The sequence below is a fragment of the Alligator mississippiensis genome, chromosome 5 (assembly GCF_030867095.1).
Source record: "Alligator mississippiensis isolate rAllMis1 chromosome 5, rAllMis1, whole genome shotgun sequence".
Classification (NCBI taxonomy): Eukaryota; Metazoa; Chordata; order Crocodylia; family Alligatoridae; genus Alligator; species Alligator mississippiensis.
In genome coordinates, this window is record NC_081828.1 from 189,437,122 (window position 1) to 189,453,926 (window position 16,805).

At 44.2% G+C, this 16,805-nt stretch overlaps 1 protein-coding gene across 4 annotated transcripts in view; it reads left to right on the top strand.

Moving 5' to 3' along the window:
• Nucleotides 1-208: 208 nt before the first annotated feature.
• ACBD5 (acyl-CoA binding domain containing 5) overlaps nt 209-16,805 on the top strand; it is a 48,773-nt gene continuing 32,176 nt past the window's right edge. For 2 of the 4 annotated variants that reach the window (XR_002093697.2, XM_006259634.4), the window contains exons 1-5: nt 209-287; nt 481-603; nt 3,202-3,322; nt 5,070-5,142; nt 10,635-10,749. Coding sequence is in view for 2 of the 4 variants with exons in the window: in XM_006259634.4 (XP_006259696.1) it covers nt 528-603; nt 3,202-3,322; nt 5,070-5,142; nt 10,635-10,749 (385 nt within the window). In the remaining 2 variants the exon portion in view is untranslated. Of the gene's footprint in view, nt 288-480; nt 604-1,815; nt 1,910-3,201; nt 3,323-5,069; nt 5,143-10,634; nt 10,750-10,917; nt 10,951-16,805 lie in introns of those variants that run through there. The other 2 variants (XM_019498038.2, XR_009462685.1) reach the window with 2 other exon arrangements.

A 16,805-nucleotide genomic window follows, 5' to 3' on the forward strand; every position in this document is an offset into this window, starting at 1 on the left:
GCCCTCAGGGCTGGCCTCATACAGCGCCACCTCCTCGCCCTGACCCGAGGGGCCACGCGGACATACTGCCCGTCACTTCGGGGCTGCTCTCGCCTCGGAGCCTGCGCACGCTAACCCCGTCCCCTTCTTCAGAGACTCGGGCTGTGACAGAGGGGCGGTGCCCCACCCCGCGCCGCGCTGGGCCGGAAGTGCGCGCGGACTACATTTCCCAGCGCGCCCCGCGTGGAGGAGAAGGGCGGCGGGCGGCGGCCGTGGGAGACATTACAGTGGCCCGAGCTCGGGCGCAGGTGAGCATTGCTGCTGGCGGGGCCGGGGCCGAGCGGTGTGGGGGCAACATCCTTTTCTCCCTCCCTCCCTGCGCGCGGCGGGGCGGGACCAATGTTTACTCTTGAAAGGCGGGTCCCCCCTGGAGGCTGGTGGGCGGAGCTGGGACCGGGAGAGGAGGGCACAGGCGCATCGCTCCACCCCTGCCCGCTGCAGGTGGCTGCCGGCGGCCCCGGATCCTGCTGCTGTCGGCGCCGCGGGCCATGGCGGACACGGTGTCGGTGCACGCGACGCGCTTCGAGGCAGCCGTGAGGGTGATCCAGAGCCTGCCCCAGAACGGTGAGTGGCGCCCCCGCCTGGCACGGCCTGCTCGGCCCGGCGCCGCGCCCGCTTGGGGGAGGGGCGGGCGCTGAGGGGTGGCAGGTGGGTCAGCGCTGCACGGCCCCGGGCGCTCAGCACCCGGCAGCGCCCGCAGGTGCGAGGAGATGAGCGCAAGTTTGGTCCTTGCCTGGCCCTTTTCCTGCTGGCCCCTCTGGAAGGAGGGAGGCACTGTAAGAAAACTTGTTTTGTGTTTTAAACGAGGTGCCACTTAGTAACACCCTTGAGCCAAAGTAGGTTGAGAAGCCCTGTTGCAGAGTATGCAAGTGTATATATGGAGCACAGCTCTGTGTCACTTAGCCCCCCGCCCCTGGCAGCAGCAGTCCAGGCTGGCATGACAGCGCTGCAGACTGCCTTGTCTGTGGCCGGCAAGGCTAGTGGGCCACGTGGCAGCTATCCTCTCCCCTTGGGGTTCCCACCAGGTGAAGAACTGCCCCATTTTTTGCTGATTGTGAAAGGTGTCCCCTCCCACGCCTTCATCCTCCAGGGCCTGTCATTGGACTCCTACAGTGTCCCCTTGGCGGTGCACTCCCCCCACCCCCTCCACACACTGCTGAAGAAAACATTTGACCTGTACCTTACAAAAACATGCCCTTTCCCGCTACACAGCGCCAGGACCTGCAGAGCCAGCTTCGGCTTAACGGTGTGCTAGGGGTGTAAGTCAGCTGCCTCTTCCTGGAGTTGTGAGCCCTGCGTTATTGGAGCAGTTAAGAGTTTCTGATGCTTTCTCCCCATCTTGTGAGAGGAATCCTGGTACACATTAACTAAAGCTGCAGTCTGGCACACTCTTGTTGAGGTTATGGCTATATCTTTTTTTTTTTTTTTCCTCTCTCCCTATATTGCCTACCTTATGCAAGAACTGTTGGTTTCCACAAAGTTACAAAGTCTTGTTTACCTCTTGGTGCTAGCCGAGGTGTTCATCCAAAAATCCAGGGGGAGGAACTGCATCTACTACCATCACCTCTGAGATTCACAAATCTGGGCAAAGTTCATTTGGGTGACCTTGTGCACCAGGTTTCTGAGTTGTGGGTTCTGTCTGGGGCCTTTTGCTCAGCATTCTCCTTGTTCCTGTCCTGTTTCCACCTCTTCTTCCCTTCCTGCCCCCTTCCCATGTTATTTGTTCCAAAGAATCAATTGTGTTGCAGGTTCTGTTGTTCTTCAAAGTCCAGTTGAGAGGGTGGATCTCAGGATTCAAACAGCCCATGTTGTCCCTTGGTCTGATTAGCCACCTGTCTAACCTGGTGACCTACCTGGGGCCCAGAATGTTGTGAGTTTATAGCTTGTTTATTGGGCCAATTGCAAAAAAACCTGAACATACTGCTCTTTTCTATCATATTAGGACTTGCTCCTGTATGAGGAATTGCTGCATAAACATATACAGAAGGCCCAGCAATTTAAAATTTAGTTTAGTCTTGTTTTCCCCTTTTGATACTTGCTCTTATATGCTGCCTGAAAATTATATTAGTGTCTTGTCATTCTTGTCTTCAATACAATGTTCTTAGCCTACAGCACAATACAGTACATGTGCATTTTGTTCATATAGGAGGCTTTTCATGAATGTAACCAATTTAGGTTTTTGTTTCCTGCTTTCTTCCATTCCATCCCCAGTGTAAAAAAACCAGGAGGAAGTATTTCCCTAATTGAAATATAAACATTGATTTTTATGGTTTCAGAGCTATCACTGTTTACTCTTCCAACTAAAATTTACAATATGATAAAAATTAGAGAAAAGGGGGGGGGGAAAGGGTTGTGACACTTTCCCCTTGCAGTTTGTTATTTTTGTTAGATTAAACCAAGATAATTGGTATTTACAGATAAACTGAAAAATTAACCCCAAACTAACTTAAGGTTGTGTCGTTCTGTTTTGTTTTGTGGAAGCCTAATGAATTACATCAACCTGAAAGTAAATTGAATAGTTCAACACACAAGTGTTAAGTGACATGCCTGACTCTTTTTTTGGATTGGTTTTGTTAGATTATCTTTATCCTATGTGTATAAATGGTTTTTCTTTTTTTCTGTTTGAAACGCCATAAAGACAGGGGAAACAGTAAAATGGAGCATGCTCAAGCTGCTGTTGAATGACCAAAACTAGAATTCTGAAAGAGTAATCTGCCTCTTGGATCTTTCAACAACCATTTTATTTGTTGCAAGGAGAAATAATTTTTAAAAATCCAACAAAACAATGACATGTTGGCTAGTATGTCTTTAAATTGTGTGGAAGTGAACTTGGTTCTAGTGATTTATTCATTTGCTGTTTAGATATGGAGTTTAGTTTGATGCCCTTAAGTAATGCATCCCCCTAATCCAGATCTGAGATTGGCCCTCTACCTGTAAATATTCACTGTTGGCCTAATCCAAAAAAAGGATGAAGCCCCCACAACATTTACTGTTTTTCTCCTTCTGTTTCTAATAAGAATGTCATCTCTGAGAATCGGGCATTGTATCTTGCTATGAATGACAGAACTGGAAGTCAACTTTCCACAAAAAGTATTAACTTTGTACTAGATTTGTCAGTGTCTTTAATGCCAATTTCTATTTATTATTAAATATTTTCACTAGGTTCATTCCAGCCAACAAATGAAATGATGCTCAAGTTCTACAGCTTTTATAAGCAAGCAACCCAAGGACCGTGTAACATTCCAAGACCTGGATTCTGGGATCCTATTGGTAGATATAAATGGTAATTATGTATGAATGACTCTTTCTTTATGGTTTGAACTGAGACTTTGCCTAAGAGCACTGTCTCCCTTCAGTGAACAGAAGTGTCACTTAAAAAAAAGTCCACTTGCTTGTATAGCATTTATATGGTTGGTTGGTTGGTTTGTTTGTTTGTTTGTTTGTTTTTGTTTTTTAAGCCTTTGTTTCAGCTTTGAATTTCAAATAGTTTGTCACTTCTTGGAGTTAGGGGTCAGAACATTCCTGCTCTGCCAATGGGGAGGATGCTGCTTGGGTAAATCTAATTTTTATTTACTCTGCACCTAGATGCTAGAACAGCTAAGGTGTAGGTGCTCTGCAGAATTGAGAGATGAAGGAACATCTTTTTACAGAATTCTCCTGTCTCTGGATCGTGGCTTTCTATTTGCTAATATTGCTTCATAAAGCAATATTAAGTGTCTTTGTCCTCTTGAAAGGGTATATTTTATTTTGCAAGGATAGAGTGTCTGACCAATGGCAGGTATTCATTTCATTTTATAAAGAAAAACCTCTAGCCCTCCCTGTCACAGAAACATCCTTGAAAATGTGAATGAAGGGAGTGTTAAGGCAGGTCTCGTAATTGCTTCTAAAAATCAAAGTTTATTATCCCTCACAAATGAGGCCTTTTGGAATCAGTGAAATGGGCCCTTGAGTGGGGGGAGATAAAGGAGAGGAATCCACACAGTGTGCAGGAACCTGTATTGTTTGATCACAAGATCCTTCTTACCTGGCTGCCTGTACCTGAGATATAAGTAACCAGTCTGGCATTGTCTTGTGAAAGAGGGAGAGACCAGATTGGATTAACCAAGTACGTGGCAGAATAAAGAATCCTCTACTGATTCTAACCCCAGTCCTGACAGCATGGAGAGCTGTAAAGGAAGAAACATGGAGAATTTCCTGTTGTGGCTTCAATCAATCAGCATTATCTTTATTATACAGATTGCTCAGATTACGGATGTTTTTTGTGATGATGATGTTAACAAGGTACTACACAAATCATAGCTTGCATGCCATTCTTGTAGACATCTAGGCAGTACTGTACTTAGACTTCTGGTGGCCCTGGGTGAACTTCTAGTATCAGGCTCCCATTTGCCAGAGCTGCTGATAATCATTATTTTCATCACTTCTGGGCCCCCTTTATTTCTGGGTCCCGGGTGGCTGCCTAGTTCACCCATACCTGCGTCTGGCTCTGCATTTAGGGGTCGAAAGACTATACGGCCACTCGGATCTGTGTTAAGATAAGTTTCCTTTAAATCTTTCTTAAAATACTTTCAACTTTATATAGACACCAGCCCAAGGCTTTTGGTTTTACTTCTGTAGTTAATAGCCTAAAATTTACAATTTGCTGGCTGTAGCAGGAGGCTTGGTACTCCTGCTACTTTAGGAGAAGGCAGACTGCAGATAGGAGTGGGCACACACAGCAGTTACTGTGGAACAGCTGACATATGGTAAGTCCTAACCCTCTTACTTTTGTTAGTTAGTGTTGGTGTGTTTGGTTTTTTTTTTTTTTTTTTTAATCTCTGTCCCTTGAGTCTTAGGCCAATGTCTTCCTTTTACCTGACTATCTAGCTAACTGATGCTCACAAATTGGATACATAGACTTTTAAAATGTATTTGTAATTATTTATACCACAAAATTGCAGGCAGAATAAAACTGACCTACTTAAGGCTAGCCTTGAAAAGTTCAAGCTGAACTTGTATGTTCTGAAGATCTGAATGCCTGTCTTTCCTAGGGATGCTTGGAGTGCTTTGGGGAATATGTCCAAAGAAGAAGCAATGATAGCCTATGTTGAAGAAATGAAAAAGGTAAGTAACTTCAGATGTGAAAAATAAACTTATTTGTGGAACCAGAAAATGTTGAATAAATATAGAAGACATGACTAGTTGCTAGCAAAGCTTCAGATTTGATTTTTTTTTTTTTTTTTTTTTTTTTCCTGAGTGTTTGTTGAATTGATATTTAGATAGTCTGTAGGTAAAGTGTTTGAAGCCGAAAAGCTCCAGGGAACCTATTCATGTAGTGTTTTAAAATGATACTATCAAATAAACTGAAATTTGAGTAAGTGAAGTGTAGGGATGTACTGGAATTGAAAGTGCAACTGGTTTAGAACAAAGTGTGAGGGGGCTGCAACAAAGGCTGAATTTTCACTTGAACTCAGGGTTGAGAGATGGAGGGATTCTTACCTGGAAAAGGCTTGAGACTTGATGTATTAATAAAACGCCACTTTTATAATCACGAGTTTAACTCTGTATCTGAACACCATTGAACTTTTAAATCTTGAATCTACTTTGTTTTATCATTTAAATATTAGTTGCATATTAGGGGTGCTCCAATAGAGATTTTGGGGGCTGATACCAATAGCTGATACTTAAGGAGGTATATCAGCCAATATCGATCCAATTTCTGATACAGCTGCCATCAGGTGGCAAGTCCAGTGTGGTGGAAGGGAAGGGGTGTGGGGGGACAGATCAATGCCCCCTGCAGTGAGGGAGGGGGTAGGGGCAGGTGCTGCCCAGCCAGGCTGGGGCATGGGGGGGCAGGACTGAGGTGCAGCTCATGGGGTGGGGGCAGCTCCTGCTGCTGCTGCTACTTGCACCCTGGGGAGGCACAGGCCTCCGGCTTTGTGCAGCGTGGGGGCGGACTGCAGCTGTTGAGGGGAGCCAGCCCCGGCCCTGTACAGGACTCTTCTTGCTGGGGGGGGGGGGGGGGGGGGGGGGGGGGGGGCTCCAGTGGCACTGGGGGGAGGCTGCAGCCACCTCAAATCTTGCTGCAGCTCTGCTCCCAGCCCTGCACCAGTGCAGCCCTGGCTGAACACTCCACCTCCACCCAATGTTGGGATAAACCGGGGCTGTGCTGGGCGGCAGTGCGGGGCTCGGAGTAGAGTTGTGTAAAACTTGGGGGGGCTGCAGCCTCCTCCTAGCATGGCCAGAGCCCACTCCAAGCCCTGTCTCTGGCAAGAAAATCCCTGCGTAGCACCAGCTCCACCTCCTTCCCTGCAGCTGCAGCCCACCCCGCACAGCGCAGATCCGGGGGCACATGCCTCCCTGCCCCTGCCCTCTCAGGGTGCAAGCAGCAGCGGGAGCTGCCCCCACCTTACAAGCTGCACCTCAGTCCCATGCCCCTCTGTCCCAGCTGGCCAGTGCCTGCTCCTGTCCCCTCCCTCACCGTGGGGGGCGTTGATCTGCCCCCCCCCCCTTTCCCTCCCCTTCCAATTTACTGGCTGGAGGCACCTCTCCACGCTGCTGGCTCTGCTCCATGCTGCACTGTGGCTGTGTGCAGGATGGGCATTTATCGGCCTCATTGGGCCAATCTCTGATATATAGACCATTTTCTTTATATTGATACCAGCCTGATTATTAGACCAATGTATTGGTGCACCTCTATTGCATATTAATACTAGGAGTCTGATTTGCACTCAAACAAATGCCTACCTTGGATTAGGCAGTTAAGTTTGTAAATATTCCTAGTTGCATTTATTGAGTGTGTTTATGAATTCTTTAAATAACTTGTAATTTGACTGATTATTTTAAGTTTGATAGTCTGTCCTTAATTCACCTTGTCTTTTTCACTGCAGCTCTGTAAAGAGGGCTCTGAACAGTAGGTGATCTTAATGTGCTGCAACATGGACAGTGATATTTAACATAACCTTACCAAGGTTAACATTAAGGACAGAGTTGAGGTTTTTTTTTTTTTTTTTCCTTCTGAATATGTGGGGAAGGGGGTTGTTGACATCTTTGCATTTGGTTGGTTTGCTGCTGTTGCCATTCTTACCATGGCTGCATTTTTCAACCTGGGACCAAATTCTATGATTTTTGATTTAAGCAAATATTTTGTTGATTTTTTTTTTTTTAAACTAATGGGAGTTTGAGAGGTAACTTCTATATAAAGAATTGATCCTGTTGTTGTCCAAAATCCTATTGATCTAACTAATAAAATAGCCTATTCTCTTTTTTTAAAGTCAGCTAACAATGCTAATAGGTACCAAAATCCTCTCTTGTTGTGTGTGTGTGTGTTTTTGTTTGTATTAAACAATGCTACTATGAACTAAAACAAATAAGGTAGTCTCTTGTGAAATCCTATCTACCTGTATAAAACCCTACTAGTTTGCCTCCATGCAGATCATGTAAGGGGAAGGGGGGTGAGGAGGTAAAAAATCTTTGCCTGGTCAAAGTGGAGAACTAGCTGTCAGTTTACTCTGCAACTTCCCCACCTCTTCTGACTGTTTTTTAACTCATCACAAGACAAAAGAGCCACAGCTAATTGGATCTACTGGTGTCTTTGTCCTGTTAAACCCTTCTAGATCAGTCTTTCTGGTGCCAATATGGGGGCTTTTCTGATGCCATATAAGGGAATAGTGTAGATACACTTGAAGCAACTACACAAGAATATTGTCCCATATAAATATTATTTAAGTGCATTTCACTCGCAGCAAGCTTCACTCAAAAGTAGTATTTTGCCACCTTCCATTATACAACATTATATACACCTTCATCTTGTGCAGTTATCCACTACACTAGGGGAGTACATTAAGGGCTCGGTGAGCAACTGTTCACCAGGGCACCTGAGAGGAAAACCAGGAGTAATGGCCACAAACTCCTGGAAGATTGAATCCGGCTCAACATTAGGGAAAATCTTCTTCACAGTTAGGGTGTTCAAACTGTGGATTAAGCTCCCTCCAGGGTGGTGCAAGCACCTACCCTGGAAATCTTCAAGAGAAGACTAGACAGTCACCTTGCTGGGGTCACCTGACCCCAGTTGTCTTCCTGCCTAGTGCAGGGGGCTGGACCCAATGATCTTCCAAGGTCCCTTCTGGCCCTGTGAAAAATCTGTGAATCCTTCCCAGTCACAGGTGCTTCTCAGTTCACTATTTTAATGTATGATTGTAATATACTACTTGAGACATGATTATAAAGTACTACTGGTATCATGTCAAATGCATTCTTTATCACGAGTCTTAATTTGCAGAATTTTTTCTTGTGTAGCATTTTAAACTAATAATTCAAGAATTCCATTAATTTAATTTGCACGTACCTTGTTAAGGAAGGGTTTTGAAACTGGGTTTTAGCTAAGCTCATGGCTACAGAAATGGCATTTTTCTTTAAACACATTAAGTCAATAACCTTTCCTAAGTAAGGATCCCATAGTCTCTCTCAACTTGAGTTCAGATGCAAATACCTTTCCTTTGTGACCTTCCTCTGTCTCCCTATACTTTTGTTCTAACTTAGTTGCATTTTCAATTCCAGTGTTTTCCCTACATTTCACTTTAACTCAAATTTCAGTGTTAAGTTGTTTGGCTTTCACTAAAATGTTGCATGACTTCACTATTAGAGTGAAGTCCATTCATTCTAGATGACCTCATAATATTCTGTACTAAAGGCTGGATTTTTGGTTGTAGCTGTGTTGGTCTAAGGACGTAGGCAGGCAAGGTTCTTTGGGTAGATATGATATCTTTTATTAGACCAACTGAGTAGTTGGGGGGGAAAAAAGTTCTTTGCAAGCTTTTGGGTGCAATCACCTTTCTTCAGGCAGAGGGAGTCTCTGCTGTTCTGAGAGTCCAAGGAAGTCTCAGATTTGATTTTGGACTCTCAGAATAGCAGAAACTTCGTATGCCTGAAGAAGGGTGATTGTGCCTGAAAGCTTGCAAATAATGTTTTTCCAACTACTCAGTTGGTACTAAAGGCTGGAAGTCTAACAGGAAGTACACTTTTAGGGGGAATTTTATTGTGGTGATTTTGAACTTGTGCTTTTGTCACCTGTTCATGGAGCTGGGGCTCTTGCTGGAAGTTTTACTAATGGCTGTCCTGCCTGCTGATCTACCTGGGCCTTTTTATTTGGCAGTGGTTTGCTGTGCTATCCTCTGCCATCACCCACTGTCTGGCACTCTCTTTGGAGAGGTCTTGCCACAGATACTATTGCTGTCTCTTTTTTTGGAAGCTGGTTTGTTGCTGCAGCCTGTATCTTTTAGCTGGAGCTTTTGTTCTGAATAGCAGCAATAACAAAAAACAAAAACCCCACCTGACTGGATTAGCAAATTGAAATGTTGTGGTAAAATTGGTGATGGACTTGTACTTTTTGCTGCCATATTCAGCATCTTACATGCTATCTAATCCGTTTATTTTGAAGGTGATTAGCAGTGTTATATGAATGAGCCACTCTCTTGGGACATAGTTTACACTGGTAAACTGAAAACCTGAGTTGGTTCTAGTCAGAGTCAAAAGATGAGCACCCAGTTGCTTTTGTAGGGCAGAATATGACCCTGATTTATTCCTTTTAATGTTATTTTTTGGGGGTGGATGAGGCTGTTCTTGCTCATTTCCTCCTTTCTCTGAGGGGGGAGGAAGGTTCACTGATAATGGGTTGTATGTATTTAGCTTTTATATATGCACTGATGAGTTGGAACAAAGCTGTAGATCTGGGGTCGGCAACATTTTTTTGGACCAAGTGTCAAAAAGCCCTGCAACCTCAACTTGGAAGATGTTGGTATGCCAGGGGCAGATGGCGTGAGAGCCTGCTGTGCCAGGGGCAGATAGTAAGAGGCTCGATTCTTGTTGCGGCAGCACAGCCCTGGCCCCTTTGCTGCTGGGCTCCTCAAGGCTTGTGTGCAGCTGCTCTCGGCAGTGACCTGGGCTGCAACTCCAGACCTCGTGTGCAGCTGCTTGCAGCCTTGTAGCTGCCTGCAGCCTGGGCTTTTGGTAGGCCCCTGCCACCTACCACAGAGCTACAGCTGCTCACAACAGGGCTTGCAGCTTCCCTGCCTCCTGCTGTGAGCAGCCTGGGCTCCCTGGTCGGCAGCAGGGGCCTTCCCACAGCTGGGGTCAGCTGCTGTTACTGAGCAAAATGGTTTCATGTGCTATGCACTAGGGGTTGCTGACCCCTGCTGCAGAGGGCTCTTAGTTGGTAATTTACACTTGGACAAATAGGGTGGCTATAGCAAATAAAGATCTGCTGATGAGGAGGGGTTTTCTCAATTTAATTTTCTCCCTGGGAAGACTGTTTTTTAAAAAACAAATTTCATCTAATTGCACTACCCCGATAATGGTACCCTTAATTGCATTAAGTACTACTTTTTAAACAACCCAAAATGTTTGTTTGCTTGAGATTTACATCTTATTAGGTGGAGAATGTGACTTGTGTATGATTTGTGAAAATTGCTTGGAGAGAAATGGTTAGATTTTTGCTGCAAGTAGTTGCTAGTACTACAATATGAGGATTACAGTGAGCATTGAACTTTTGGCACAGTTTAAATTTAATGAATCACTGTTAGGTCTCACACAATATCTTGTATTTTGGATTTATGCAGATTCTTGAAACTATGCCAATGACGGAGAAAGTTGAAGAATTACTGCAAGTTCTTGGCCCATTCTATGAAATGGTAGAGGATAAGAAGAGTAACAGAGGATCTGACTTAACATCAGGTTTGAAGTTATGAAAAGAAACAACTCTTTTTTTTCCTCTTGCCACTTATAACAATTTCAGCTTCACTTAATTACCTTGCATAGATTTCATTGTCACTTTTTATTTTTAGTGAATTGTTCTCCAGCTAAATATTACATCTTTCTATTCATTCCCTTACAATATGCCAGTCCAACTGGAGAAAGTCTCTAAATATCTGGAAGGTAGGAATGATAAATGTGTATAAATCCATCTTTTTCCATTTGTTTTACATACCACAGTTCTCTTTTTAAACTCTTGACTTCTGGGCTTGCCACCAGTAGCTCTTACATATAAGCTAAATGCTACAGAAAGCTGAACATTATCTGTTGGCTGTACCCAAAATGTTACTGGATGAGAGAAATCTTGCTGCAGAGGTGCCCTCTGCTGAAGAAGAGAGATATAAAAAATGGTTCTGTCCCTCCACTAGCAATACTGACAGCTTCTTAACTTTGCCTTCCATGTTGCAAATGTTTTAATTGCTTTACACCGGGCATATATAGACTGCACAATTAATAAGTAGTTCAGATTGTCTTAGTGTCCCACAACTAGGTATTTATGTGGATACCATGAGTGGGAACCTGTTTCTCTTTCTCTTCTTTACCATACCCTGTAAAGATTTCTATTTTACGCTTTCTTAACATAGCTTTGAGTAGGCCAGTTATGCCACAATTGGTTGTCTATAGTCTCAGTCCTCTTACTTGGAAAAAAGTCATCTGCAGGTTGCTGCTGTTTGGGGACGGAGTTTAATATTTTTCTTTTCTGAATCCTAGGTGTGTGAAGTATGTCAAAGACCAGTAATAAAGTACAAGTTCCCTCTTCTTTCTAATCAATTTAAATGCTCAAGGGAAGAGGGGGTAGTCTAATTGCTTTTATATACTGAAAGGTGGCAAACCTAGTAATTTCATAGTTGCATATAAAATCATTGTGGTGGTGATTTTTATTTTAATAAGCTATATGTAATTTAAATATTATGAAGATGTTGTTTTGAACCTTTTTGACCAATGTTGTCTAATTATACTTTGTTTAAAGAGGTTTTTAAAATCTAGTTAATTTTCACATGGACTACATAGGCTATATTGGAGCAGTTTTTGCTAATTCGTGTGTTGTACAGCTCAATTTTGATGCACATTTTTAAAACCTCAATTAACTTGTTTTAAAATGGTTTTCATGCTTAAAAGTAAAAAATGGTTTGTTTGTTCATTTGTTTGTTTAGCACTGGCACCTAATCAGATACATTGAAATAACTTTCTGTATTTTGGAGGAAAAAAACCTTTTCCCTGTTGTAAATGGTTACTTTGAAATCAGGGTCACTTTTTTCCAGCTAAAATTGCATATGCTTCAGGTTTTGAGATTTAATATGTTTGGCTGACAGCAGGATTGACAGGCAAGATTGTAACAGAGTATCTGCAGATTCAGGTCAGTGATCTGCATAATAAGGATTTACTTGGAGTGGATGGTATAATGTGCCACAAGCTACTTTTTTAAAAGATGCTAAATATAAACCAACTGATTCATAGAGTTAAAGACAGAAAGCCAAAATTTGATAGATCTTAAATGTTACTATAACAGTTATTTAAAAGCATCTAAGTTAAGATGTGGTCCATTTTCTGATAATCCTAACACTCCAAATACTTTCTAACAGGAAACTGGAAGCTGAGGCCCACTTCATCCTTATCTGGCTCTCTCAGTATTGCCACAGATAAGATTTCCTCCACCCCAGAGTGCTAAGGGAATTGGCAGAGGTCATTGCGGGACCCCTGGCACAGCAATATGAGCACTCATGGTGCTCTGGGGACCACATTGGCCCTTTTCCAGTCCCCTGGCACCACACCATTTTGAGAAAAGGGAGGACCACCCAGGAAACTATAGACCTGTTAGTCTTACCTCAGTCCTGGGGAAGCTCTTTGGGAAAATTTATCCAGGAGCACATCTGCGAGGGACCAGTAGGGGAGATTATGCTTAGGGGCAACCAACATGGGTTCATTAGAGGCAGGTCCTGTCAGACCAACCTGGTGGCCTTCTACAACCAGGTCACAAAATCTGTGGGTGCAGGTCTTTCTGGACTTTAGAAAGGCCTTCAACACTCTGTCACCCCATTCTCATTAAAAAATTAAGCGACTGTGGTGTCGATGCCTAAACAGTCAGATGGGTCGCAAATTGGCTGAAGGGCCGCACCCAGAGAGTGGTGGTGGGCGGGTCATTTTCGACCTGGAGGGATGTGGGCAGTGGGGTACCCCAGGGCTCAGTCCTCGGGCCCGCCCTATTCAACATCTTCATCAGTGACTTGGACGAGGGGGTGAAAAGCACCTTGTTCAAATTTGCAAATGACACTAAGATGTGGGGGGAAGTGGTTACGCTAGAGAGTGGGACAGGCTACAACTAGATCTGGACAGGTTACAGGGGTGGGCAGATGAGACTAGGATGGGTTTCAGTATGGACAAGTGCAAGGTACTGCACCTGGGGAGAGAGAACCAGCAGCATACCTACAGGCTGGGGAACTCCCTTCTCGTCAGCACAGAGGCAGAGAGTTACTACCGATTCCAAGATAAACATGGGCCACCAATGTGAGGACAGGGTCAGGGAGGCTAACCGCACCTTGTCATGCATCCACAGATGCATCACGAGCAGGTCCGAGGAGGTGATCCTCCCCCTCTATGCAACAGTGGTCAGGCCGTGGTTGGAGTACTGTGTCCAGTTCTGGGTGCCGCACTTCAGGAGGGATGTGGTCAGCATCGAAAGGGTCCAGAGGAGGGCCACTGGCATGATCAGGGGGCAGCAGGACAGGCCCTATGAGGAGAGGCTATGGGACCTGAACCTGTTCACTCTCCACAAGAGAAGGCTGAGAGGGGATCTGGTGGCCATCTACAAACTATCCAAGGGGGACCAGCAGGCAATGGGAGAGTCCCTGTTCCCCTGAGCACTACTGGGAGTAACAAGGAATAATGGCCATAAGTTGACGGAGAGTAGATTCAGGCTAGATGTCGGGAGGCACTACTTCATTGTCAGGGTGGCTAGGATCTGGAACCAACTTCCAAGGGAAGCAGTGTTTGCTCCTACCTTGGGGGTCTTTAAAAGGAGGCTAGACAGCCACCTAGCCAGGGTTGTTTGACCCCAGCATTCTTTCCTGCCCATGGCAGGGGGGTCAGACTTGATGATCTGTTCAGGTCCCTTCCGACCCTACCAACTATGAAACTATAAGATGGCATATGTTTTTTTTGGTTTTGTTTTTTTTCCACAAATTTTAACAAAAGGCAAATATTGTAGTTTCTGTGTGAATTAATGATGTTGGCACTTGAATACTGAATTCCTTTTGTAATCGTGACCCATAACTGCCCCAAGGTTCTGAAGAGATCCATTCCTTGAGCTCCATCCCACTATATTAAAAAAACTAATATTAAGTAATAAGTTAAAAACAAACAAACCAAAAAAACCCTTACCCTTAAAATACTATTGTATTTACTTTAATTCAATATGAGGTGTCCCCACCCTTGTCCTTTTAACAAGGTAGGTGGATCAGTAGAGCCGTGTCTTGGATTTGAACACTGGGGCCAGAGCTGCTGCCACTGTCACTGCTGCCTGGCCAGGGTTTAGCATGTGGGGGGAGCATGGGGGAAAATTACATAGTGTGGGGGTAGGGGGACATGTGGGAAGATGCGCACAGTAGGAACTCGGGGAAAACAGCACAGTAGGGGAACTGCTATGATTCCAGGTCTGGCCCTGACCTGGCCAGGGGCTGGAGCCAAAGCTGTCACTGCTGTTGCTACCTGGTTGAGGCCAGAGATGGAACCAATCTCTGCAGAGGGTGTGTGTGTGTTTGGGGAGGGGCTGAGGTAGGCAGAACAGATGGTGAGTGCAAGTGATGATGGAGTGGGTAGCTTTTGGGGGGGCGATGGAGGCAGAAGGGAAGGGATCAGGCTGCATGCCCCCCTGCTGCTGCTCCTTTCCTGGCTGTTGCTTTCCATGCTGCAATGCTGGGGAGGACTGGACACATTTAGGACAGCCCTCCAATAATTAGAATCTGTACTTGGAAAACTGTTACAGATGTATAGCTTTCCATGTATAGAATCTGATTATTAAGGGGTTGTCTTAAATTCAAAGTTGTCTTGCATTTGGGTAAGTATAGTAATTTCTAATTACTTCTCACTTTTTCACAAAGCATTTTGTAAACATTGATTACTCCATTTTACAGAAAGCAAAGTTAAGGCACAGAATCAGTCATTTGTGAAAAGTCACATGGCATGCAGTGCTTAGGGATGGCTTTAGAATTCAGTCAGAATTTTTCCAAAGTGATGAGTGTGTGTATGTATGTATTTAATACCCAGCTTAAGATTTCTTTTAAGGTAGCATTTTTCAACACATGGGTCATGACTCAAAAATGTGCTGAAGAATATTTCTAAGGGTCACATGCCTGTGCCAGAAAAACACATAAAAATGCAGGTTTCCTCTTGCAGGCTGGCAGCGTTCCAGCCTGCAAGTAGCTGCTGGGGACACGGCCAGGACGCAGCCAGGCAGGGTTGAGGAAGCAGCCCCAGCAGTCAGATGAAGGTAGGGGCAAGGTGGCCGGGTGCTGAGGCTGTGGCAGGACAGGGTGGGCAAGGGACTGTGGGTCACGCACCAGCAGGGCCTTGCGGGTGTGGGTTGGGACAAGTTATGGATCTTGGCAAATGGGTCCCGGTAGGAAAAAGGTTGAGAACCATTGTCTTAAGGGACCTGACTTTCAAAGGGCAGATGCTTGGTACTTTCTAAAAGTTGAGCTTCTTTTCATGCTGGGTATCCCATATTGCTAATTTTGTTTTTGACAGATTGGGACTGTTTCTCCTGGCTTGCAATAGTGCCCCACATTTTTGGGTCATTTTGATCTAATTTGAGTTCCCACTCCATTTTTCCAAATTTAATATCTGTACTAAAGAAGTTTTTTGGTTTTTTTTTTCTGTGCCCAAAAACTGAATGCGACTCCCCAAATGTTGCTCTGGAACTAACTAAACAGATTGCAGGAGAACTATGGTGTACTCAAGGGTTTCCCTGTTTTTTCATGATGGTATTTGTTACTGCAGAAGTTAAGCTCTTTGTCTGTCTGTCTCTAAAGAAAATTTCTACTCTTTGTTGTTGCAAAGGGAACCTTCCAAATAGACAACACTTCAACTGTTTACTTCTCATCTGATCTTAATGAAGAGTTAACTCAGAAGCCTAATGTTCTAAACATTAATGTTTAAAGTGGCTGATATTTAATAGAATTAAGGGAAAGAAACATTCATTGGTTTAACAGATCAGATAACCAATACAGATGGTGTAGAATAGTATCTACTGCTATATATTGTGCCATCCACAACCTCGGGCTGCTACCCTTTATCACTGGAGAAGTGGAATATTAGAGTGGGTGGTAAAAGGAGAACATAATTCTGTCTGTGGTTGATTGAGCAGATCAAAGGGATTTAGCAACATCTATCCTGTAGTTTGTTGAAGGCTTATTCTGTAGCTATGTCTGTAAGGCTTCTAAGCTCTCTAAAGCTCATTGCCCTTTTCTACTAATATGAATTGTTTCTTAATTACCAACCACTTACAAAAATATGTTTTTAGAGAGCTTTAGAAAATCTTGGCTGTCATTTTTTTTTTTCCCCCCCCATGCAGTGCTAAGTCAACAAATACTTCCCTTGTTTTGGCAACTGGACATTAGTCTAGGTTCTTTAGTTGATGTGCTAGATCAGAATATCGAAGGAAAAGTTATGAAAGAGTTGGCAGCTCCTGCAGTTTACATAAATATGTGCATGTTTGCTAAACTCCCCTTAAGCTGTAAAAGGTTTAGCACAATTGCACAACTTCTATTAAGGGTCAGATTTGTACTTAAATAATGTAAGTACCATGATGTGAGAGGCTTAGATTCCAGTAGGTTTGCTTAAAAAGGATGGCAACAAGGAAAAAATAGAAAAATGGTTGAGGTATGGCAGGGAAAGTGGGGGGTGGGGAGAATAGATGAGAGTAATCCTGTCTTTAGTTGCTGTTAGAAATGTAGCCAGTCAGCATGGAGTGAAGTGCTTAA